This window comes from Numenius arquata, chromosome 4, assembly GCF_964106895.1.
Source record: "Numenius arquata chromosome 4, bNumArq3.hap1.1, whole genome shotgun sequence".
NCBI classification, from domain to species: domain Eukaryota; kingdom Metazoa; phylum Chordata; class Aves; order Charadriiformes; family Scolopacidae; genus Numenius; species Numenius arquata.
Window position 1 is genome coordinate 13,780,670 of NC_133579.1, and position 26,405 is coordinate 13,807,074.

Here is a 26,405-nt window from a genome sequence, read left to right on the forward strand (position 1 = left end):
CCTGCCTGGACATGCTTTGGCAAGGGGGTTGGACTAGATGATTTCCAGAGGTCCCTTCCAACCCCATATCATTCTGTGATTCTGTAAACTTCCAAACTTGGTGCTTCCCTTTTAAGGAGGATGTTATGAAAGGACTACTATTCAGGTAATCAACAGAAAGAAGTTCCTAGACACCCTAGCAATACCCGACAGCTATAACGCCTAAAGCAAATTACACGCTATACCATAGAGACACAGACATTGCAATCCAAATGGATGAAGGGACTCTATCAGGTCCTTCTACTAGTTTTCCATATACCCATTTTGAAGTAAACATGAATGAAATCAGAAATGTTTGAAATAGAGCATAGCAGAAGGTATTTTCACTGGCTGCCCTGCATCGTCAAAAGCAAAGGAAGTTTTTACATGAAATAACTGTATTTCAGTTATGCATATTTTTCAACATAACATGGTTATATTTCATGCAAAACTAATTTTTATCTTAGTTGAGATCAATTTACTTTTCTAAATAAATGAAGATATATGCCACACAAAACCCAAAAAACATTTAGAAAATATTTCAGTGGACATCTGGAGAGAAATTACTGGAATACCCAGCCATAATAACAATGTATTTTTCAAGCACATGGTTTCATGCACTCTGGATTGCTATAAAACAGCTCAGGTAGCACATTTGTAGACACCCTCAAGCTGAAATTCAGCTGTGTGCTGTTGTGACAATTTGTCAGACAATCGTATCTCAAGCCTTTGTTTCCCTGTATCTCAAAGATTATAAACTTATGGGCAGAGCGTGTCTACAAGAGATAGATGAAACTGGGAGTAGTTCAGTCTTCACAAAGCTCAGGGCAGGTTTTGTTTCTGAAAATTTAACTCTGGGACAGTTCAAACCCAGGTCAAGTTTTTACAAAGTCCAAAGGGAGCTAGAAGGACACCTAGGCTGGAACCAGTGGCTACACATTTAAAGCAGTAGCCTATCTTCACAGCTAGGTAGAAAAAAAAATAATCCTTTCAAGTAACCTTTTAAAGCTTTGACAGTTTAATATATAAGTATATAAGCATGTACGCTTAAGTTGTTCACCCTGCCCATGGAAACACTGAGCTTTTGGAACAGAAGCATTAGTCAACATGATAAAAAAAATTAGAAAAAGAAAGATAGCTCTGCCAGATTCTTGGCAAAACATTATCTACATTGTGATTTCCTCACAGAGAGAAAGGTGATGAATTGAGGAGAAGCAAATGCAGGCCAAGGGGCAGAAGGGCACTTAGGAAGACGGCTTCACCTAATCTATGGGCTGAAGATTAGATATTCAATTCCAGTCAAAGGAATGGTACTCCGGGTTATGTTGTGGGTGTGGAAGATACCGTGATGGGTTCTTTCCAAGTTTAAATGCAGACTGGTTTATACAAGATTATTTTTGGTTAAAGCCACTGTGACATAGTTTCATTCAGTTGCCTGATTATGTGAGTTTATATATATATATATATATATTAAAAAAAATAATAATTGTATGGTTCTCTCTCAGATCAAACAGTTTCTTTCCTGCCATTTTTTTTGCCAAGTTATAATAAAATAAGGACTGTGACCTGAGCAGGATCTCCTAGAACTAATAAAAAGGAAAAACGGTCTGAATAAGAGTTCATGCTACAAACGTAATGTAAGAAACCAGTATTTTTTAAAAAGAGTTAAAGGATGAAGACAAAAATATATAAACAGGAAAGCTCTTGTAAGCACTACAGCCCTACAAAACACATGCTGTTCTCCCAGTTTCAGGTACGATCTGGCAAAGTGCTAACTGCTCCATGAACCTCTGGAGTCAGCAAGGCACCACTCCTAAACAGCGTGAAATTACTCTTAGGAGGCATTTTCTTTACATCTGACATTAAATCTTTCCTAGCTGATCTTAAGTTTAACCCTATAGTATCATCTAACATATTTAGTCTTGCTGGCTTATGTTGTGGCTTGTTTAGGTTTTTTTTTCTGAAAGGTAATGAGGAACTCTGGGGGTTTATGTGTTTAAGTAGCTTATGCAAGCTTTTTGTAATGTACTATGAGAAAGCCAAACCTTTCCCAATAGTACAGGAAGTGGCTGTCAAACACAAAGCTCCGGCTCCAAATTCTTTAATAATAATAATTGTCACAAACCCAACCTCTCACAAACAAAGGTCCTTTGGAAACCATGGAGTTTACCCAGGACAAATGGGAGTCACACACGGGAATGCTACGCCTCGTTCTGCTGGTTTGAACACTGGGGTTTTGTTCGGATGTTTCGTCGCAGTGCTCAGCAGCACAAAGTGCTGAATCTGTTGCAAGACCTGGGAGCTAATTTGTAGTAAAACGAAAGAAGGTTTGGCAGTGGCAAGACTCTCCCTTGAGCTGACAAAACCCATGTTCCCCACCTACCTCACCCACTCCTTCAAGAGCTAAGAGCTTCAAGTGAGCTTCCTCAAGGTGTCTCCCGCAGCGAGATGCTAAACAAACACAGCTGCAAACCGAAAAGCCAACATCCTGCCGCTAAGAGGAGCTAAAATCCAGTTGTCATCGATGGCAAGGTCCTGCTCCAGCACAGCCCGCTCACTGGCATTCCTCCTCCACCTCCGACCGGAGGTGGGATTTCACCTCTGATGTACCAACAGAGAACCCAACGAGCAGGATGCTGCTCCAAGCAGGGCTAGGCAGAGGAGGAGGAGCTGGACTGGAGGAGACACACAGCTTTCAAGGACTAAATAAAATGCCCTCTTTCCGACTCTGCAGAGAGGAAAAACAGTGCAACCTGTGGGAAACATGCACATCTCTGTACCAATCTGTGAAGAGCTTGCAGAGAATTGACCATGTGCGTCAACCTACGGTTATTCATATTTTTAGCTCCAAAAGTTTCCTTTTTTGTACTTAAAATACTAATTGATTTCCTCCCAGTATCATCCAGTTTGCTGATGCTAGCCAAGCTGATTGCTTTTTCCTGAAGCTTATGTCCTTTTGTCCTTTATGGAGTAGAGGCTGCTGAAGGCATGTCTGGGCTGGTGGAAGGACAGCACCTACATGGCCAACCCACTGGTCTACAATTGAGTAACCCTCTCTACAGCAGTGAGGGAAGAGAAAGTATACAAGAGTATACATAAAAAATATATATAGCATACATAAAACATACTAGCAAGTCTGCCTAAGAGAGGGCAGAAGAAAGAGGCTTCAGTATGGACTGGTTTCCCTAAAGAAATGTCATCTGAACACTTAAAAAGATCTGAAAACTCCTCAGAAAGACTTCCTCAAGAATGGTGGAAAAAAAGAAAAATTATGACAAGCAAGTATTCCCTAGACAAACTTGCAGAGAAACCCAGATTTTCACAATTTACTAAAAGTTCAGTAGAAAAGCTCTGAAGGTTTTCTTCCTCCACATTTAAGAACATACTTAACTTATAACCAAAGCATAAAATTGAAAATTATGAAAATGTTCAAAATATAGGAACCTTTTGTCCATACACTTTTCATTCCAATGGCATGACCCTCCCCAAAGCCATATAACGCCAAGTGGAAACTCCAAAGCCTAGAGGTAAAATGGCTCCATCATACTTTATCAGGACATCTGAGGCTCCAGGCTAGCCTCCATCAGCAAACAACTAGGGATAACTGACTCCAGATACACAGTTAGCTCCAGAAAGTTTTTTTACCTATCCATAGCTTTTAAACTCTCTACATATTTATTCTTCATGCATCTATTCTTCTCACAACAGTCTGAGATCTCCTTTGTTGTCTCAAGGCAAAAATACATATGGTTATGGTAATAGTCTCCTAATCGTTCTTTCCAATGTAACAGCTGAAAAAGTGCCCAGGTACAGAGGTGTGGAGGAGGATGTCTTCCTGGTTCTGCTACAGAGCAAGCTATGTGAGGTAATGAGAGGATCAATCACTAGCAAAGAAAAACAGAGGAAAATAGATGAAATCTACTTGTGGCAGCCCTCCATAGATTGCAAGTAAATGCAAAAGCACACCAACATAACTGCTACGTGTCACTAAGTTGATGAAGTATCATCAGGATAGAGCAGCAGTGGGAGAGCAACTCTACAGGTAAAATGCTTTAAGTATTAAAAAAAAAAAAAAAAAAAAAAAAACAAACCCAAAACATGTCTTCTCCATTCTTATATACCCACCAACATTAAATACCTATATGTACTTTGGAAATCCATGTTTGTTGTGCTCGGTTGCATGTTATCAAGTACCAGCAGATGTACCAGAAAAGTACCACTTTTCCATCCAGCCAATTTATGACCTGCCCTCATTAGCCACTGTAAATATTACATTATCAAAAGAACTGTATTATTTACTTACAAGGATGAGCACAGTTTCCAACAGCTTGCTTGTTTTTCTAAGGGATAATTTTGGAATCGAATTAAAGAACCCCATACGTAGTTTATTAATTTTTACATTTAGGGAAACAAAGAGAGCTCCCAGAAGACCTCCAAGCATTCCAAGAAGGATGGTCGGAATGAAGGCCAAGATGTTCACGTCCAGCAAGTTCTTAACCTGAGTCAAAGAAAGGAGAAAAACAATAATGTACTAAGCATCCTGTCAGTGACATGAAATATTGCACCCTCTCTTACAAAACCTGATACCACAAAGTAATTTCCATACAGGAAATAAATCTTCCTTGTGGTTTAGGGAGCTCAGCCAATTAATTTAAAGCTGATCTCATGAGAGATGGTGTACACTTTCGTGCACACCTCACAGGAGTGGAACCAGCAGGTACACACTGATGTTGGCACCCATGGCAGAAACCTCTATGATGCACTGCAGTTACCACAAGGACTTAGCACTTCAGGTTATGTTCAAATAACATGACATATTTGCCTTAATGAACACTTCAAAAGACTCTGCTGAACCACAGCTTTGCTCACTCCATCTATATCTACATCATAATTTGGGAAAGTTCATTTATTAAGTGTCAACCTGCATCCATGTGCATTGATAACATTTATAATTTAATTTAATTTAAACATTTAATTAAACCTGTGAAAATTGATGCTGATCTGGAACAACTTGCAGAACAACAAATCACAAACACAGAATATAGCCTGGCAGCTGGAGTACTAATTGAATTTTCAGCTTGATTCCTCAACAGGCAGCAAGGATAAGAGCAATATCATGTTTTAATTTTATCTTCCAGCCAATAAAAAGGGGTCAACAGATCAGTGGCAATCTATTAAAAGCTGTGAGAACATTATTTCCTTAGCCCAGGGTTAGCGTTACACAGCTTTTTGTCAAGATTAGGATCTGGGCAGAGTAAGAGATCACAAAATGCTCAAAAAGCTACCTGGCAAGAAGCAGTACAAGCACATGTCAAAGGTTGCCCACAAAAAAAGCCTGAACTGCTATAATCTTGGGGTAGCAGACCAGAGAAACCGTCAGCCTTCCTTAAATTGCTTGAGCAAGTGCACAGGCCCTCTTACTGTTCCAAATACCTTGTGTAATATTCTACTTAATTCCAATCCTGTGTTAAAACTAAAAATGGACATACCTGGTTTTATTGTTTTCTCTCCCTACCTCCATTTTTCCTAAGGGAAAGATATACTGAGATGTTTAAGTAATTTATGCACATTACACTGCATGTGTGTGGCAATAAAGGTAAAGTCAAGGGAGCACTCCACAGGGTGGGAATGAAAGGTGGCACAGTGTACTGTTTATTTTTGTTGTAGTATCAGCCACAGGCTTTGGCCAGTCATCAAGAAAAATCTGTAACCTACAGAGCAAGTTTCACCTTTACAAATAATCCAATGGTCTACGTAAAAACAAAGTGAAGCTTCCTGAAAATCTCATGCTCTGGAGTACAATAAATTCCCCTTGTAACATTATGCTAGGTGGCATGAAACTAAAGAAAACAAATAGTTTTCTTGAGAAACGTAACCCAAAAGCTTTCAATTCAGTTTATCCACTGTAAACTGTGTTGCTTAATGCCACAAAACATGAAAGGAGCAAAATTTCCCCTGAGCCCCATGTTCAGGGAAATGAAAATGTTTCTGGTTATCTGTACCACATTGAGAGGCAAAAACTATTGAACCCTGCCAGAAGTCATGTTGATAATAATTTTAGGTAGTTTTCCCTCTACTGACACTAAGAGGAGACAGAAGGAGACAGAATCTACTGCTCTTTTCAGAAAGCATCCTGAAAGGAGGGTTAAAAGAGCAATGCTTATTGTAAAATAGCAACTGAAGTGAACCCACTCTCCCCTGTGCACACAGCTGTTCATTACACAATGCTCTGGCGTCAGCAAGGAATCTGGCTTCAGAAGGCCTGACCTCTTCCCTGCCCACATACTCTCACCTTTCTGCCACAGATTCTTATCTTCTCAGCTGTGTCACTGCAACTGTTTGGGGGACTGCACTATGAGTTGGCCCACAAAAGGGATTTGGGTTGAAAACCAATGTCTCCTCCGTTTGCCACTGCTAAATTTGTGGTAAAGCAAATATACCCCAAATACTTTTGCATAGCACTTACAAAATCATTAGATCATGCAGCATGCACACAAAAAAGTGTTGCCTGTTTTCCCAGCTAAGGTATGCCTACATGTGGAAAACACCATAATCTCTGGTTTCTGCATTGCTAGAGAGATACAAGCCAGAAGAAATTTAGAGATCAATGATGGTGATCAGGGAATAACCTTAGGAAAAATTTACTTAGTAGCAAAAAAGTGGACCGGGATTCAAAAGATCAGGGTCTTATTTCTAGCTTTCTAATTGATCTTCAAGTCAAATACAAAGAAAGATATTTAGTCAAGAAGAAGTGAAGATCACGGTACTCGCACATCGCTATTGAATCATCTTCCAAAACAAATGAACAAAAAACATGATAATAAAAGGAACTATTTTTAGGTGGACACAAGGTAAAATCCAAAGATCAAGGTTGTGTTGTGCTGGAAGGACTAAAGTAAAGGTAGCTGAGGCTGAAGGTCACCTCCATTGTGCAACCAGGAACAAACAGTGATTATATGTTTTCAAATGTTTAATCTGTAAGCACCAAGGAACGGGGGCACAGTACAGCAATGCCTGCAGCAACAACAGAGTCCTCATGCCAACTACAGGAGGAAAGGACTCCCTATTTAAGAGCTTCTCTGCTTTTTCCTTTACTTCCAAGTATCCCTCTCCTATCCAGCACCAAACCAGAAAGTTACTTTAATAACATATGTTAGTAAGCAGACAGTAGATGCTTTCTCTATTTGTTCATTTTAATTTAGAACAAAACAACTCTGTGTTGTAGCTAAGTGATTAGTGGATGTAAACTGGGAGGGCTTCCATATCCACTGATCTGATAATTGTACATGTACCACCGTTTCCCCTTCTCAGTCCCCCTCCCTCACTTCTCCCCCAGCAACAACACTGAATGAAACAAGCATAAAACCCTGCATCTATTTCCTCCCACACCCGCACAGTACGTACCCAAAATAAAATTCTTTTCTCTGCTTCAAAAAATCCAAAATGACCTCTGTAAACGAACCCATAGAGAGAAGAGGACAGTAAATCCGTGGTGAAGGTAGCCATCAAGCAGCAGAAGAAGGTTTGCCAGGCCAGCCTGATGTCCCAGAATGAAGACACTTCTTCTAATGTGAACAAGAGCCCACCGATGGGAGCACGAAATACCGAAGCTATCCCTGCTCCTGCTCCAGCCGTAATGAAACTGCGCCTGCAACAGGTAGAAGAGTCAAAATTTGGGTAACAGGGGAAAAAAAACAGAAACAAAAAACCTCCATAAACATCGTTTCGTGTCAAAGCTGGGTTTATGGGGCTGAATTTAAAGACCTGCTGGTTTATTTGGGGGTTATTATAGTGTCTTGCATCTCTAGGATTTGAGTTCAGATCCGTCTTGACCTCTGGCCTTGACAAAGCAGTATAAGCAGTAGTCACAGGGGGTAAGAAAGTTTGGGATTCAGAGCCTGTAGGTTCAACATGCTGCCTCAGTCTATAAATGTCTGAGAAATCCCTGAGGAACATATACCTCCTTCCCTGTAAAGGCATAGAGCTCACATAGACCCTGAAAAGCAACAAAATTATGTTGCTGTTAGCTGCACTAGGAGCTCAAATGGCAGAGATCTGCACTGTAAGCAAGTTTCAGTAAAGAAAAAGAAAAAAAGAATTATTATAGTGCTATGAAGAAAGGCAATAATGGACAGTCTTCCTTTATACATTTATTATTATTTGTTTTCCAACACAAAACAATTTTCTTTCCAAAGCACCCATTGCATTATATGAAAACAACATCCTGCATCAGACAAATGTTACGTTTTTAAGGAAGGCCACAGTGTGCAAAACAGAGGGAAGGATATAGAAAGAGGAAATAAAATTATGCTTGAATTCCGCCATGGAAAATTAGATTCTAGCCCAGGGGATACTGAGGTGATGCTGATACATATGATGCACTAATCACTAGCGCTCACCAGCCTATAAAACTTGCATCCCCTAGATGTGCTACCAGAGACCTCAGGGATAATTTACAGAAACGCTGAGCACTCGGTACTAGCTGAAGTCAAGAGGTATACAAAACACTTGAGTATTTTTAACATTAAGAAGTGCCAAGTTCTCAGCAAAAAAAAAAAAAAAAAAAAAAAACAAACCAAAACAATAGATCAGAGTCACCTCCAAACATTAGGGGGCCCTTTCGACTTCTCTGTGGCATCCACAAATTTTATCAGTACAAAGACGGGTGGCAATGAGGATAATGGACATAAGGGAGAAGATTAGAAAGTTCATGTGCCAAAGCCCTTAACAAAGCCCACCAGTAAATCTACATAAGCAACTTTGTGTTGGATATTTCCCAACTCACAAATGCTGAGTTAGACACTCTTTCGCATGGATTTTTACTTACTCGTTGTATCTTCACAGTGACACTGTGTCCAGCAGCAGGGAACGCAAAAGATACTGCAACACTGCAGTAAAAGCTGGGCAAGCTTTGCTTGGACGTCTCCAACTTCTTGCTCCAGTCAGTTGTACACACTACACGTCCCACTAGTAGTATCAAAGTTAAGCTCAACCCCTCCTACACATCTGTTAGAGCTGCCTGATGGAAGGACACCTTAAGATCCTTCAACACCCTAATGCCTGCTGAGTTACTGCTCTGCTCATGACTGTACCTGGAGAGGGAACATCTCTTGATACCGGAGCAGTGGGAATCTTTCATCCCGGTCTTTGTAAAGATGCAAGGTCTCACTTAGACTGAAATTTGTCTCTGCCGCTTACCGACAACCCTCTTTGTGAAGAGGACTTCCACACAACCTCTGTCTCGACTGCAAGGCTAACGCTTCTTTCTTATAATACTACAACTGGATCCCGCAGAGAAAAACAAAAGTTCTCTCTGCTTCTCTTACCACAATTGCTAATTTCTTCCATGACTAACATTTTGTTTAACCAGCACGTCTCAGATTTATTTAAATGACTGATCTTAAAAGGCTAAAGGCAAAGGAGATCCTGTATCTTCCCTCTGGTGCTTTTTGATTTTCCTTTAAGCTACAGATAGTTCACAGTGGCTGTTCATTTGAATTCTTTCTATTTCTTTAGGAAATTAACGCATGGGAGTCTTTTTTTCCCTTTCTTTAGAAAAAAAAAAGTATTGTATAGAGTCTTGCATATCAACATGACAATAAATACCATCCAGAAGACATAAACTGGTTTGTAATTTCTTTTCCTGGAAACTAATCTCACTAATTTCCACAGAAGTGTTCACAAGAGAGAGCTTACCAAAGTTATCTCACAGACATGCATGAACAGAGAAGAGCCAAATTAAAAACGTATCACAAACAATTTCCTTTTTCAAAACTAGAAAAATAAAGCAAGGGCCCCAGCACGCATTGTGCAATCCCCATCATCTCTTTTTTCCTGGGCCAGCATCATTAATTTGAGGATAAAGCCCATGTGTAAAAATTCTGCTTTTTTCTCCCTCATACAACCCAGAAGGCAATGGGAAAATGTCTTCAGTATTAATGTGTTATTTCACAAGCATTCAATAAAACAACTTGTGAGCCTTCTTTCAATTAAAGAACTTAAAAGTTGCTTAATTAAACAACTTCCTTTTAATTAGAGTGGGTGGTTTTTTCCCCATTCCAAAGTGACAAGCAGCAGAAAGGCTGAAAGATTGCTGGAGCATCATCTTCGTTTCACTTCCAGATGCAATGGGCTCACGGGCAACTTGCTGGACACCCCTGGGGCACTGAGGGCAGGTGGCAGGGTGCCCCCCCCTCTTCCCCCCGCCGAGCCCCACAGCTCTGCCCATCACTTACTTATCAGCTGAATTCCGAAACCTGGTGAAGATCGAGAGGTGGATGCCAAGGGTGTCCGACTGCAGCTGGCTCAGGCCACAACCCAGGAGAGCACTAAAAGTGATGTTGTATAATTGAGAGCTCTCTTTTGGTAAATTATTCATAAATCAGCCAGAGTTTAAAGGCAGGGGAGGACAGAGGCTTAGCCGGCACGCAGCAGCGAAGCTAGATTGGTTTCAAAGATTTAAACATGGAAAATGTTGAACACGTCTTTTAAATATGCAAAGTCCCATTGACATAAAGCAGGAGGCTACTAAAGACTTTCAGAGTCTTGACTGAGAGATTTAAATGTCTCCTCTGTGAGGAGCGTTGTGATGATAGACCATGAAATGCCTTTTGAAGAACTGCACATTAATGTCTGCCCAAGTGTGGTGACACGTCAGACTATAGCCCATCATTTCAATCATCTGTTCCCAGGTTAATGACCGTGGCAGCCAGAACAGCCATACTTCTAGCAGAAGATGTGTAATGATTTAAATTATTACAGTGTGTTCCCAGGCAGCACTTCAAACTACTTTTAAATGGGAAAAAAAAAAAAAAATCCAAACCCTTAGTGAAATGAAAAATCTATTCATTGTATAATCTTGGAAGACTTTTCTACAAGACTTAAATTAGGAGCCTTAATGAATCTCTCAGAGGTTTTTAGTAACTTACGTGTGTTTATGTTTAATAAAAATGGTGGAGGGTTCCAGCTAAATTAAATTAAACTAGCTCTTAATTCCTATGTTTTGAAAAGGCATCATGCTAATACCGTGCTGACTTTCTTCATGGAAATATGATTCAATTCTTTGGCTCACACATCACTGTTACCAACCCAGCACAAAGGTGAAAAAAAAAAAAAAAAAAAAATATCACAGCTGCAGTCTCTGAGCTCCTAGAGACAAATGTCTGAAAGTGAAGAAAAAAAAGAAACCTAGAGAGTTAAACCAGGGTAATCATTGTCTGGAAGGTTTGTGGCTGCTTGTGACTAACAATGCACTCCTATTTTTGAACATCTGAGTCACCCCTGAGGGCGCTGCACCTCTGTGCAAATAAATAAATAAATATACACCCACGGAGTAGCAGAAAATGTGAAAGGGTGGTGGGGAGGAGGAGGATAGGTTTGGTCAGGGCAGTTAAGAGGAAGGGAAGAAACCTCAGAAATAATCAACTACAGAAAGATCAGAAATAAAACAGCAAACCAACCAACAAGTTATCTATATGATATTAGCAGAGACCAATTTTACTATCTCTATTCAAGAAACGGTTTAATAATGGTAATAAAGTGCAGCAGGATTCTCCTCTAAACAGTGAACAAAGGAAATTATGTCACTAACCAAAACAGAAAAGCCCAAAATCTGGCCTGCAGTTACTAAGTTTGGCTGTATTGCTGCATAGTAAATTTTAAGAACAGCTCTGACGTACAGAGCAGGATGGGAAAACCCTCCTCTCCCCTTCTCACAGGGCCTTGGACCACCACAGAGTGATGGGGATTCTCTTTCTTTGTATAGACCAAGGAGGAATAAAAACATTATCCTTCAAAAAGACTATAAAGTCTGCTTTTGCCTACCTGGAAACGTAGTATTCCACTACTGCATGAACAACAAGCAGCTCCAGCCTGCCTTGCCATCACCTGCAGAGCGTGCAAAGCAGCGCCTGGTCTCTGCGGTTGCCCTTAGCTGGCACCGGTGGCTGTAAAGAGGGACCCCCCAGGGCCTGGCTGTCCATCTCTGGGCACTTCGCACAGCCACTTAGAGCACTTCTGCACGTGGCTGTAAAACTGTCACCTTTTTCCTGCGTAGCCCCTTGAGACTGGCTTTATTTTCATGCAGACTTTGCATAAGTAAAAAGCAGCTACACACGACGCAAAGCAGCCGGCAGGCCATAGCTGCGGGACAGGTTGCTTTCCAGAAGCAAAACTACAGTTTCCAGATAACTGCTTGCTGAGCCTCGTGCGGAATTGTACTAGGGAACCAAACCAGTATTTAAAATACGCAGTGAAAAAGCTTTTTTTCTTCGTGGCATGAATAGTTGTGCTAATGCAAAGTAGGGGACAGCACAGGGGAAAAGAGCTCCCAATGCAGGATATTTTTTAAGCCAGTGCTGCCACCAAGACAGACATTGCAAACCCATCCCCTCAGCCTGTCAGCTTTAACTTTTGTCTGCCATTTCTTACCCCAAATGGATCATGGGACCTTCCGGCCCACAGAAGAGCCCAGAGGCTACAGCCAGCACGCATGAGACAAATGTCCCTAGAAAGGTTTTGATGTTAAAAAGATGTTGAATAGAAGTGCCATTCAAATACCCAATGATTTCTGGCAAGCCAGACGGTGAACCTGCTGGGCAAATGAACTGCAAAGGAAGAAAAAAAGAAAAAAAAAAAAAAAAAAAAGGAGAAACAGTCAACAGTCATTAGCCGTTGATGTGTTAGACGTGTCTAAGGACAGTTTTTAAATCCAGCCCTCACCTTGCTCTGTTCATGAACAAACTTTCCCAGAATTAACAGACAACATAAATAAACATATAACTTCTGGCTGTGCGCAAAAATTCAAGCTCCCGACAGTGTTGCTATATGCGTACTGGGGGTAAGGGAGAAGGAAATGACTGACGAGGGCCCGTGCCCCATCCCCCCCGATGCCTGAAGCCCACCAGCCTCTTGTCTTTGCACAGATTGTCTGCGGGGCAGGGTGTGCGTGTGAAACTACATGATTTGTCCAGCCAGATAGCTTAAAATTGGTTACTTAGTACCCATATAACAGCAAACTCCCTTTTCCTGCTGTTGCTGGATTTTGGAGTAAATTCAGTAAAACATTCACTTTTTCTCTCACCTAGGCTGTTAATTGCCTGTCTATAATTAAATTGAACACAGCAGGACAGTAAATGACAGAAAGGCTCAATGTTTTAGCCTTGCTGCCTCGTAAAAGCACTGATTTGGGCTACAAGCGAGACCCACATAGCACAGCTAAAAGATCAACCTAAAGCCAACAGTAACTTTTATATGGACTGATGGTCTTTGGCTTAGGCCCCTTCCAAACAGCAAGTTTTCACAAGTTACACCAGCTGCCACTTGTATTTATTTTACAAACACCACATGCTAAGTGTAAATTGCATTGCCACCACCACTGATTTCACCCCAGACACTTTTATACAAGTTACGGGCCATGGAATCCAGCTTTAGGCTGAAGGCCAAGAAAGACCTCTCCAATTGGGTTGTAAAATAGACAGGGTCTTTTAAATAAAATACTGAATTAACCAGTATTTGGAAGAGCAAGAGATGTGGTTTATCACAACGTTATAGGCTTGTTGTGTAGGAGACGTAACACTTACCAGCACTGAGCCTGAAGAGAGAACCACCATGGCCAGCCCCAACCCAAGCGCAGACAGCCAGGTCATGTGGATGTTGCCATCCTGTCCGAGGGACAAATACAGGTTACTACATTGGCACCCATAGACCAGGTCCTGCTTTACAATGATCTTTTTTCCCACAGATTTCTGCAGGCAGAAGGTGTACCATAAGGAAAAACCAAACCAAGCAATGCAGGCTCAGCCCTCAGAAGGATGGGAGTGAGCAATGGTAAGGTGAATGATGACTTTCAGAGTCCGGTCATGTTTTTTTCCCCAGGACTTCTTACCCATTTCTGAAAACACTGTAAAGGATATGTTGTTACTCACCAGGGCCCTTTTCGGGTCAGAAGCAGAGTTAAAGGACCCTAAGGACATGGACAAGAAAACACTAAATGGTGTCTTCAGGAGAAATTTTGCCTGAATGGAGGCTTCAAAGTCTTACATCAGTAATTGCCTTTATGAATTTGCACCTATTATTAGTGGACAGAATATATGTGAGCAAGCTCTTTCCTGCTTTATTTTAACCAAAAGGACATCTCTCCCACTAGACCTTCTCACACTTAAAAAACCCCACGTTTCAGTCTCCCTGGGTTTTGGGTTGGTTTGTTTGTGCTTGGGCTGACCGCAGCCGTGCTGTCTCCAGAGCTCCTCAGCTCCCACACACTTCGCCGCGCTCAGCTGTGATTCATCGTGCAAGCAGGTCAAACACCTCCCTAGCATTTCTGAGGTCACGGCGTTACAGGCGGCCACCACAGCCTTCCCAGCAGCACGTCCCATCAAGGATTTTGTGAGTGCGTCGTGCAGCGCAGCCAAACAGCAAAGCAAAGTGAACCAAAATGAGGTTTGCTCCATCTGCAGCTGAAGGAGGTATTTAGATGGGAAGGTCTTCCAGGGCAGGATTTACATGCTTGAACTGATGTCAGAGCCTGTGAGAGCTTACCTCCTGGACCTCTGTATTAGTTTAATACAATAAGACAAATTTCATAATGCCACAGGACCAACAGCGTGTGTAACAGTTGCTGTGATGCCCTGGAGTCAAACTGTGGTTTCCTTCTATATATTCTTTATTTATACTTTAGTGTGTGTGTATATATATACACACATGCATGTATACACATACAAATGCATATATACATGTATGCATGTGCATTAATCCACTGTTTATATATTTTATAAACTTCCACATAGTTTGTATATAAGAAACCCCAGAGAAATAATATTCCAAGAGAATTATATATGCTGTCCTCATGGAAAACCTAAACTTGCTCATTTCTTGGATATTCCCTCCAATATATTCAGCCTCCATCTGTTCCACAGAATAAGTCTTCCCTTACATTTCAGTGAAGTGATTGGGATCTGTCCTTACAGCAGTTGGCAGCATTATTCCATTATCTTGATTTCACAGAACAGCGGAGGACACATCCAATTCTCCCTTGTACTGGGAGGACCCAGAACTGGACACAGTACTCCAGGCATGGCCTCACCAGTGCTGAATAGAGGGGAAGGATCACCTCCCTCCACCTGTGGGCAACACTCCTCCCAGTGCAGCCCAGGAGGCTGTTGGCTGAACGGCAGCATAATCATCTGGTCTACTAAGCACTGTTTCCTTCCAGTTTTGCTTTTGTTTGCATGTTTGCTGAGGGTGCGCTCCGTCCCATCACCCAGGTCATTAGTGAAGATAACAGCGTTTGGCCCCAGTGTTGACCTCTAGGATACACCCGTGGTGACCAACCTCCAGCTGGGCTTTGTAGCACTGATCATAATGCTTTGAGCCCAGCAGTTCTGTCAGTTTTAAATCCATCTCACTGTCCACTTACCTAACCCATACACCACCAGTTTGCCTATGAGGATGTTATGGGAGACAGTGATGAGAGCCTTGCTTAAAGTGAAGATAAACAACATCTACTGCTCCAGTCACCTCATTGTAGAAGGTTGTTATACACTGTAAACCCATGCTGACTATGCCAAATCACCTTCTTGTCTTTCATATGGTTAGAAATGGTTTCCAGGGTTATTTGATGTATCACCTTCCCAGGGTAAAGGTGAGGTTGAGTGGCCTGTAGTTCCCTGGATCCTTCTTCTTATCCTTCTTGAAGATAGGAGTGACACTGGCTTCCTCCAGTCCTCAGGAACCTCTCCTCAGTTGCCATGACCTTTCAAAGATAATTGAGAGTGGCCTCACAATGACTTCAGCTGGCTCCCTCAGAGAGGGTATGGACTACCTTGGTCTTTTCTAAGTCCTTTGTCACCAAGTCCCCTACCCAGTTCAATAACAAGCCCATGTTTTTATTAGTCTTTGTTTTGCTGCTGATGTACCTGTAGACACCTCCTTCCTTTCTTGTTGCCATTCAACATCCTTTATCAGATTCAACTCCAGGTGCACTTTAGTTTTCCTAACCCCATCCCTGCATGCTGTTAGTGTCTCTGTATTCCTCCTGGGTCACCTGTCCCTGCTTCCACCTCTTGCGTACTTCCTTTTTATATTTGAGTTTTGTGAGGAGCTTCCTGCCATCGTTTGCTTGATATCCTGCTCACTGGGATGAAGTGTTCTTCACCGTGGAAGCGATAATCCCTGAAAACCAATCAACTCTCTTGGACCCCTATTCTCTCCAGGATGGTCTCCTCTGGGATTCTTCCAAGAAGATCCCTGAACTGACTAAAGTGCTCTCCTGAAGTCCAGAATTGTGATCATGCTTTTTGCTTTTTCCCCCTCATCTTGGGATCCTGCATGCCACCATCTCATGGTCACTGCTGCCTCCAACCTTCACATCCCTGACCAGTCCTTCCTTGTCTGTAAGTACAAGGTCCAGCAGGGCATGTCCCTTCATCAGCTTCTCGATCATCTATCAGGAAGTTGTTATCAATGCATTCCAGAAACCTTGAGGATTGCTCGTGCCCTGCTGTGTTGTCCTTCCAGCAGATACTGGGGTGGTTGGCTAAAGACCTCCATTAGGATCTGGACCAGTGACCATGAGATTTCTTCCAATTTTCTGAAGACAGCTTTGACTAATTCTTCCTGAGCTGGTGGTCTATAGCAGACACACACAACAGCATCACACATGTTGGTGTGCCCTCTAACCCTGATCCACAGGCTCTCAGCTGACTCTCATCTGTCCCAAGGCAGAGCTCCATCCATTCCCACTGCTTTCTTGCAAAAAAAGAGCAACAGCCCCTCCAAACCATTCTGGTCTGTTCTTCCTAAAGAGCCTGTATCCAGCCACTGCAGTGCTCCAGCAGCATCAGCTATCCCACCATATCTGTGCAGACAAGGAGCTCATTTGCCACACTCTATTCGCAGTGAAACCCTAGGCACTGCCTGCAGCCCCAAACCTGCAGAGCTGCACCCTCCCTTGGGAGCTTGCTCTGGGTTGTGGCTTCTGCCGAGTCACAGGTAATGTCTCCCCCGGTGTGCTGGGGGCCATCCCCAGCAGCTCTTTGCCACCACTGCCTGAGCACAAAAGCACTGTCAGCCCAGACCCTGGTCCCCTTCAGCACAAACTGCAGTGTCTGCGCTGCACGCTGTGGCTCCCCCCGGCACCGGCTGCCAACAGGATGCCTGACAATCCCTGGACAGAATTCAGCGGGAACTACAGCTCCAAGCCCCTTTCTCACAAGATTATCTTCAGTATTCATACTACCTACCATAGATATCACAAACCAGGTGAAAATTTTACCACCTGCTTCTCTCTACAGGTGAGAAAAACAAGCAGTCAGCGTCAGAGATGCCTTAACGTTTACACTGGTTTTAGCCATTCAGTGATTTTTACCACCAGCATCCCAGTTATCACAGAGATTATGACACCCATCAAGGACAACTTGATCATCCCACAGTAATCGACTACAGCACTAGCAAAAGATAGCTGCCCCAGTCAAGGAAAGAAATAACATACCTGATACCAGGTCCACACTCAGTAAGTACCTTAAGAGAAACCTAATCCCTTTCCTTGGACATCAACATTACCTAAAGCAGCAGGTGCCCCTCATGTACAAGAAGGAAGAGGAGGGCCACAATATTTTAAAGACTGCCTTCATCAGTCTCATGCCAAGAACACCATCAGATATTATTACTGTACTATAGCCTAAGCTGTAGCAAAGGACACCAAAGCATGCCTACACAAAGCACCGCAGGATATCTGACATCCACACCCACCTAGACAGGCAGCACCTCTAGTCAGTTAAAACTTTACAGTGTGGATTTTCTCATAAACAAACACCGAAGAGGTCACTCTGACTTCCTCTTGCTTACCTGCAGGTAATTTTCCACCAGGTCCCATTTCAACTTGATGAGAGAGTCAATTATCTGATGAATCAAAAACCCCAGCATCCCAACTGCTGTTCCAATTAGCCCCATCAGCAGCCATCGATCCCACTCTTTTCTAGAAATAGGAAAACACAGTAACCTCTCAGCCTGTAGCACAGGACTATTTGCCACGCTTCCTCTCACAAACATGCAAGTCCCATTTTTAGAGCATTTTGATTATTAAAAGTGGCTACATGAGGAAGAGGCTGCTTTTGTCAATATCTCTTCAAAAAGTGTTTAATCAAAAAAACTCTACCTTCAGGTGAAAGCCATTTCAATTTGGGTAAGGAACACGGTTGGATTTTTTTGTTTTGGTTTTGTTCTTTTAATATATAAGTAGCAGCACAATCTGCTTTCAGATGCTGATTGTTTGATGCCATCTCAAAATTCAATTATGTGACTCAGTAACTAAGCATTCAGTCGAACACTCAGAACTCATTTCAAAGTAATTCCTGTTTTCTTTTACTGCAACTAAAGCACTGAGCACCTACCATATCAACGTGCAAACCTTTACCTCTAGTTTCTGTCTTTCCTAAACTTATACTTCTAATAGCAATTATGCACCAATTTATCGTATCATCTAGGACTAGAGCACCCCTACGGAGATTCAAACACCACGTTTCCTGCAGATTACACTAAAAGGCAGTGAATTTCACTGAAAGTCTCAGTAGGAGAACATTCCCCCAAACCTCTGCAAAGTCTCTACCTTTTAAGTTGTATACATTGAGTAGTTAATAATACTTTTTTTTGCATATTCAATAATTTTGCAAGAGCAAAGGCATAAGCACATTCAAAAATGTTTTCAAAGTTGCTTGCCACTTGGCCCCTTTCTACATTCTATTAAAGTGTTTTCCTATGTATAGAAACATTAAATACTGCTTTCTTAATTCCTTCTGCTATCAGGCATCTCCCTGGATTATCCAAAATACCCATCATTTAGAGGCAATTTAAGAGTATTTAAGGTAAATTTACCTGTATGTTTTTTCTTGGAGCCACTTCTTATAAACTGTACTGTGTGAAGGCAAATAATCCAAACTCTCATGGGCTATCAGGTGTTCTCTCTCCTCCTCCTTGCAGCGATAATATGCTAAACTGCTTCTGCTGATGCTGCACTGCCTCCTAAACTCCTGAGAATGAATCAAATCAGGCCCATGATCTTCTGCCATCAACATCTCCTCTTCACCGTTTTCCATGTGTGCCCTGTGAGAAAAAAGCGATGACATCCCAGTGGCCTCCAGGAATATTTGGGATGCCAACAAGAATGATGTGAGCCCAAGATCAGTCTCCTTGAGAGTGAAAGAAGGAGGAATGGAAAACTGCACAAGGATGGAGTCGTTGTGGCGCAGAGATTGGCCGGTTTGTCTTTGGCCTCGGGTCGCTGTGGCCAAGCACAGACCCAGCACAGTCGAAGCAAGGAAAACTTGTCTGAGCTGGAGCTCTCTGGTGAAGAACTCACTCCAAGAACACACTGACCACTGTAACAAGATTATCGCACCGGCTCCTTGCTGACTGTTCAGAGGACAGGGGTGTTTAAGCCGTAGGGGCTTTGTCCGTTTTAAAGAGAAGATCGCTTGCTGGGCTTTGGGCTGTCCAGAGATCTTGATCCACTAATCTAATCACACAATTTAATTAAATAAATAAATTTATTAAAATTATTTATTTATTATTTATTTTAAATTATTTCTTTATTAAAATTTATTATTAAATAAATTATTGAATTAAATAAATTGTGTTGCGGTGACATTCAGTTAAACCCCAAATCCTCAGTATTATATAGGTACCCTAAAAAAAGCTTATTCTCTAACACAATTTCTTTTTAATTTACACATCAAATTTCTTTTTAGATAGATGAAAAACTGAACTCCCTACAGCTTGGATACTTCATCCAAGGTAGTTTGCAAGTTGGCAGTTCAATCAAAGCAGGAAAAGACCTGATGCATGTCAAATATTTACTGTAAAGAAAAACCAGTAACATGCCGTGTGTTTGCCACCTCCAAGGTATGTTTTTGGTTACCGAAGACAGAGTAAGGAAAGATTTATGCTGCGCTCCACTTACTGGCACGTGGACCAATTTGGAAAGGTCTCGTCTCAAATAATGAGGAAACAGAAATAGTTCCTGGTTGCCAGTGAGTACTAAATGGCAAGAGAGAAAAAAAAGATCTTTACACAAGCCACGTGCAAATTACCTGAAACTAAGCTTTTTGGACCTATGGTTTTTGCAATGCTGAAAGTTTCCTTGTGGTCCACTACTCACACTTCTCAAAGGTAACGAAACACATCGTCGAGGCAATATTGCCCAGGGCAGGGGGCACCTGCAGACCAGGATGTAGCAATGGCCTACGTCCAGTTTCTTATACCATGACTGTGTTTTTTTGCCAGTTCAACCAGGCATTTCATTCCAGAGATTTCAAAAGTACTATGCAAATTCCAGACCCAGCAGCCTGAGAAAAAAGAGAAAGAGTTAGAGAAGAAAAGTGGTCTAGGTGGAAACCAAAGAATTTAGAAAATAATTGTTGCTGGAAACTGTGCCTCAGGGCCACAAGCAACAGTTAATGCATTAGAAAATTTAACATTACTTTCCTTACAGATGTAAGGAAATAAATTTATCTTTGCCACCAATACATCCATAGAGCAGTTATCTAACAACAAACATATGTTGGGTGATCAATTAAATCTTTCCAATCAGTCAAAGGTGAATTGAGGAGGAATTCTGAATGAAGGTTCTGACTCTGATTTTAACCCATTCTTATCTAAAAAGAGGGAAGAGCTTTATTAAACACAGTAGCTCACACCTTAGTTTGGGGTTTAAGCACAAAAATGTTTTGAGACTAGACTGCTGATTTACGCTTGCACAAAAGTGCGGTTTAACTAGTCCTGTTCCAAGTTTAAAATGGAGCAAAGGAAAGCAGAGCCCGGACGAGAAAAGCAGGCACCTGAGCAGAGCTCCTGGCTGGGAGCCCGCTGCTGCTTCCTTCAGGGATGCACAGTCTGGCTACCACAAGGTCTCCATTTAGCCCGTGTCTTTATTTCTGGAACATGGGAAATTGTATGATGTCATTTTCTAGTTGTGTTAGATCAAACTGGTATATGTGAATAAATTTAGGTATTACAGAGATTGCAGCATAAACAGAAATCCAAATCCAAAGTCCACTGAACAATATAGAAAAGGGGAAAAAAAAAAAAACCATCAACCCTGCAATTAAAGCTACCTTTCTAGGGGGAAGGGATACACTGCTCACAGACAACACAGATACATCTCATTCCGCATCACCATGATTTGTTATGCAAACAAGACAGCTGTTTTTCCTCAAACAGGAATACCACCCATAAGAGCATAGACAAGCATTTGCCTTTGCTGTCCCTTAGTTGCCAGAAGACTGAAGCTGACAACTCCTCTCCCATCAGACATGGATCTAACCCAGTCTCGGCAGCAGCAGCTCGGCTGTACTGCAAATCCTCACAGGCACCCATTTGTGCATTCAACTTTTAAAAATAAAATGGAGTAAGAATAGGTTTCCAAACTTTGGCCCCTAATTTTATTTATTTTTTCCCCACAGACTCCTTTATAGCTAAGTTAAACCCACCCATACACTCGCTTATCTGAAATACATTTCCTGAACCTCTGAGCGGCAGCGCACAAATGGCCAGGGTCCAAAAGCTAGAAGGCAAAATGCAGAGACACTTGAGATTGCAGGAGGGCAGAGTTGCGTCCCAGAGATGCAGGAGTTGAGACAACTCCACAGAGGACAAACGAGGCATTACAAAATATGTACATGCCCAGGCCATTCACTCATTATTTTACAATGAAACCTGAAGACATGTTCCCTCCTAAACAGAAAAATAGTTATTTTCAGAATACTCGGATGAAGGTAAATGCGGATTGGGGTTGTAAAAGCATTCTGTACCAGAAATTCCTCTCCTAGAAATACATACTGTTTAATTGCCCTGTCAGAACTTGACCCAAAACCTATGGATTTTGGCTGTCATTCCTAAATATGCTCCCACACACCCCTCCCAGTGCCAAACATGAGTTTTCATCTTTCTTCTGCAAAGTATTTTGGAGGGTTTATTTTGGAGTCCTGTAAAGTCTGCATAAGGACTGCCCTGCTTTCCACGGTAAGTTTTCATCTCCAAACATCACGAAAGGATCTCTCTGCTTATCCAAGAGCTTCCACAACTCAAATTTTGCCATGGATAAAGGCAACCAGAGGCAATGATGAAAGAATACCTTCTCAATACTGGAAGATAAAATTCACCCCCACTTCGAGGAGAGCATAGAATCCAGGCTGTGACCAGTTCCCAGGTTTTCCACTCATTTCTGACTTAGATACCTGCCTGTGCAAGGCTTGCTACCTTGCTTATAAGTGTTCTTACCTCAGAGGGATCACAGCCTAATGGGCAACTGCTGCTTTGGAGACAGGGAGAGAAAGGAGGAGTCTACATTCTGTGGTCATCACCACAGAAAGCGAGTAGCCACGCTTCTTTGAGTAAATGCTTCAAGGATTCAAGTTATAAATTGAATTTTACTTAGTTGAGGGAGAGTTGTGAAATATCAATGTTGAGGGAAAGTGTGCTTTCAAGCTGCCACGGCCCCGTTTGGGAGCCACAGAGCTCCTTGTTCCGCTCCCAAGCGGCTTCCACGGAAACCACGGGACTCCTTGCAGAAGGGCGAGGACAGAGTAAGGAGACACCAGCATGGGGCTCTCCTCCTGGGTAAGCAGAAGCAGACTGAGCTAGGTGCCTCCAGCTAGGACCTGGAAAGTAGCTCCCTTGAAATTAGAAAGATCAGCAAAGGATCGGACCACTGCTACTTGGTGATCTGGATTACAGGTGAGGCGTGATGAACAGAAGAAACGTGGCTACCACACAGTTATGACTAGCTGGCCATTCCAACAAAACATTTTGAGCTACCCCATCTAACTCCTGTCCCAAACGACTGGGGAGAAGAAGCAACATGACTTTGTTTGCCGACATGTTTTGTAAGTGTGAGAGTACGTGCACGCACGCACATGCATGTGTTCTTTATCCTTCAGAAGACCAAGGTAGAATAATCCCAACCAATACTATGAAAATACAAAATAAGTATTGCTAAATTACAAGCCACAGCAAGCAAGAACTATCCGCCAAACAGCATTTGCGATACAGCAGGAGTTTAATACCAAAACATTTTGCCACTCATCTTTAAATAGTACAGACAAAAATCAGATTCCAGCTATTACACACAGAGCCATAGAATTGTCTAGGTTGGAAGGGACCTTTCAGATCATCAGGTCCAACCATCAACCCCACACTGACAAAAACCACCACTAAACCATGTCCCTCAGCATCACGTCTACACATATTTTAAATACCTCCAGGGATGATGACTCCACCACTTCCCTGGACAACCCATTCCAATGCTTAATAACCCTTTCAGTGTAAATATTTTTCCTAATATCCAATCTAAACCTCCCCTGGTGCAACTTGAGGCCATTGATGCATGGCTGCATCAAGAGATGTGTTGCCAGCAGATCCAGAGAGGTGATTCTGCCACTTTACACTGCTCTGGTGAGACCTCACCTGGAGTACTGTGTGCAGGTCTGGAGCCCTCAATATAAGAAGGACATGGACCTGATAGAGAGGGTCCAGAGGAGGGCCACGAAAATGATCCAGGGGTTGGAGCACCTCTGCTACAAGGACAGGCTGAGGGAGCTGGGGTTGTTCAGCCTGGAGAAGAGGAGGCTCCGGGGAGACCTAACAGTGGCCTTCCAGTACCTGAAGGGTGCCTACAGGAAGGCTGGAGACAGTCTGTTTACAAAGGCCGGCAATGACAGAACAAGGGGTAATGGCTTTAAACTGGAAAAAAGCAGATTTAGATTAGACATTAGGAATAAGTTCTTTACCATGAGGGTGGTGGAACACTGGAGTAGGTTGCCAAGGGAGGTGGTTGAGGCCCCTTCCCTGGAGACATTCAAGGTAAGGCTCGACGAGGCCCTGGGCAACCTGGTCTAGTTGGGGGTGTCCCCGCTGACTGCGGGGGGGGTCAGACTAGATGACCTTTGAAGGTCCCTTCCGGCCCAGATGATTCTATGATTTCCTCTTGTCCTATCACCTGTGATTTGGGAGGAGACATCGACCCCCACCTCTACACCCTCCTTTTCAGGTCTCCCCTCAGCCTCCTTTTCTCCAGGCTAAACAACCCCAGCTCCCTCAGCTGCTCCTCACAAGACTTGTGGGGTCCTCCAGACCCTCACCAGCTTTTTTGATCTTCTTTGTACGTGATCCAGGACCTCAATGTCTTTCCTGTATTGACGGGCCCAGAACTGAACACAGGACTTGAGGTGGGGCCTCACCAGGGCCGAGTACAGGGGGACAATCACTTCCCCTGGTCCTGCTGGCCACACTGTTCCTGACACAGGCCAGGGTGCTGTTGGCCTTCTTGGCCACCTGGGCACACCGCTGGCTCACGTTCAGCCAGCTGTCCACCAAATGCTAAAAAAGCATCTACAACAGGACTCTAGTTCTTGCTATGGCTGCACTAAACCACTCCTGTCTGGAGATAAATTACCGGTCACCTGTGTATCTAGATGGCTGTATCATATAAGTTCAGCTGTGTGGTAGCAGGCATGTAAACGCCAAGCAAATACTCAGTTTTACACAGAGAACAGCCTGTTTTTTGAATGGTGTCAGGAGTTGTATATACTTAAATTACATTAATTCCTTCCCTCTCTACTTGCCCCTTGTCTTCAGCTACAGACTTGCTGATGCAGCGTATGTGATTTGTGCATCTGTCAAGTAAAGCAGTGCACCATTTTTATTGGCTTCTGTTTCGATACCAATTATCATACAGATATAATAGAATTATAAAAATCACAAAAACACCATAAAGCATTAGAGATTGAAAGTGAACATTGTTACACTGAATGAATAAACACAACAATTCCAAACAAATCCAAAGGTAAAAGTGAAGAGTATTTGAAAGAAATAGTTACTACTCTAAGGAACGTGAGCAGTTCAGAATATTAATTTTTTTTCAACAGATTGAAAGCAGGGCGGCAGAACGAAGAGCTTCCAAAGCAGTACTCTATTCATGGCATCCCACTCTGAAGATCAAAACCATTACACTACTAATTGAGGTGACACTCTTAAGATTTTAAATAATGAGTGTTTAATGTGCAATCTGAATGACAGCTCAAGGAAGCAAATAATTATCATAGTGATTGAATAATGACATAAAAACATTGCTAACTAGAAACATTATGGCTATAAATTTTCATTTCACATTATTTTGGTACTTTAAAGTTACAGCATTTAAGGAATGGAAGTATAGCACTAACTTAGCATAAGAATTTCACTATAAATGCAACGACTCGTACATTTGATGCTGACTATAAGGACACAGAGGTTTGAAACATGTTCTGATAAGGCTGTAATAAATCGAATCTATTGTTAGAGGATAGCAGTACCATACGAGATCATAAATTTAATCTGTGAATCTCCATACAGAAAAAAGAATATACATACAATAGGAAAAGGTTTCAGAAAACACAAACGAAGATGGCTATGACTGTCTCCATGAATCCTGAAACCATGATGTTGTGACAAGGATTTACTTTGGAGATTTCTCAGAAGCAGACGGTCCCACAGCTCGAAGTGTGACACACCACCGAGAGATGAGAAATAACACTCTCTCATGAAACTCCCGGCCAGCAAACAATGAACAGTGGAAGAAACAGTTGGCCAGAAAAATTAAGGGTCAGGGTTGCTGGCAATTCACCTGGTATCATGACAAAAGCAAAGAGCTTTTAGTATAGACTTTTCTCAATAATACTATTGACTCACACGCATACATTTAAACTTTAAACAGTTGATCACTAATTGCTGAGATTAACCTGGGAACTATGGAGCCAGCTGCAGCATCATGCACCTCCATGCTTTTGGTTTACACATCTCCTCAGGGTGGCAAGTTTTGCATACGAAAACCTAAAAGAAACGGAGTCATCTCAACCTGCTGTACTTCACCACAATGCTTAGAATATTCCTGCATTTAAAACTGCTATCTCAAAAAAGTGATTGACAGAACTGGGTTAAGCCCTCTCAGGCTGAATTTAAGGAGTTCCAAGTGCTAGTTCACCTCCCAAAGTCATTCTGCTCAACCCTCGCTCACATATTAACCAAATTTCCTTGATCTGCTGGAAACACTCTCTTCATGATAAATTCACCACTCTACTGTCTGAGCTGCTCTCATGCTAATCGTAACAGCTTTTACTCCTGTGACAATTGGAAAAAAAATAGCCAATTTTTTATACTCTATTATCAAGTTAAGCCAGTAACAGATGTGTTTACCAGGTTTCTTCGTGATAATTTTTAATCAGTAGAAATTGCAGAAGGAAATCAAACCCTTCCCCTCTCCTTTTCTCATTCCTGCAGACTTAAAAATATAATAATCAAAATTCAAAATGAAAACAGCCAATGTGCTAGATGAGCATACCTACACATCTATAATAATC

The 26,405-nt window shown here is 42.2% G+C and overlaps 1 protein-coding gene across 1 annotated transcript in view; it reads right to left on the reverse strand.

The window, feature by feature from the left end:
* Positions 1 to 19,139, reverse strand: part of LOC141464109 (chloride channel protein C-like) — an 81,356-nt gene extending 62,217 nt beyond the window's left edge. The window contains exons 1-7 of the mRNA XM_074146849.1: positions 18,889 to 19,139; positions 17,863 to 17,992; positions 13,599 to 13,679; positions 12,448 to 12,623; positions 10,254 to 10,346; positions 7,423 to 7,666; positions 4,322 to 4,516 (exon numbers count right to left, since the gene is read on the reverse strand). Of these exons, the coding sequence (XP_074002950.1) occupies positions 4,322 to 4,516; positions 7,423 to 7,666; positions 10,254 to 10,346; positions 12,448 to 12,623; positions 13,599 to 13,679; positions 17,863 to 17,992; positions 18,889 to 19,139 (1,170 nt within the window). The remainder of the gene's footprint in view (positions 1 to 4,321; positions 4,517 to 7,422; positions 7,667 to 10,253; positions 10,347 to 12,447; positions 12,624 to 13,598; positions 13,680 to 17,862; positions 17,993 to 18,888) is intronic.
* Between the last annotated feature and the right edge of the window lie 7,266 nt (positions 19,140 to 26,405).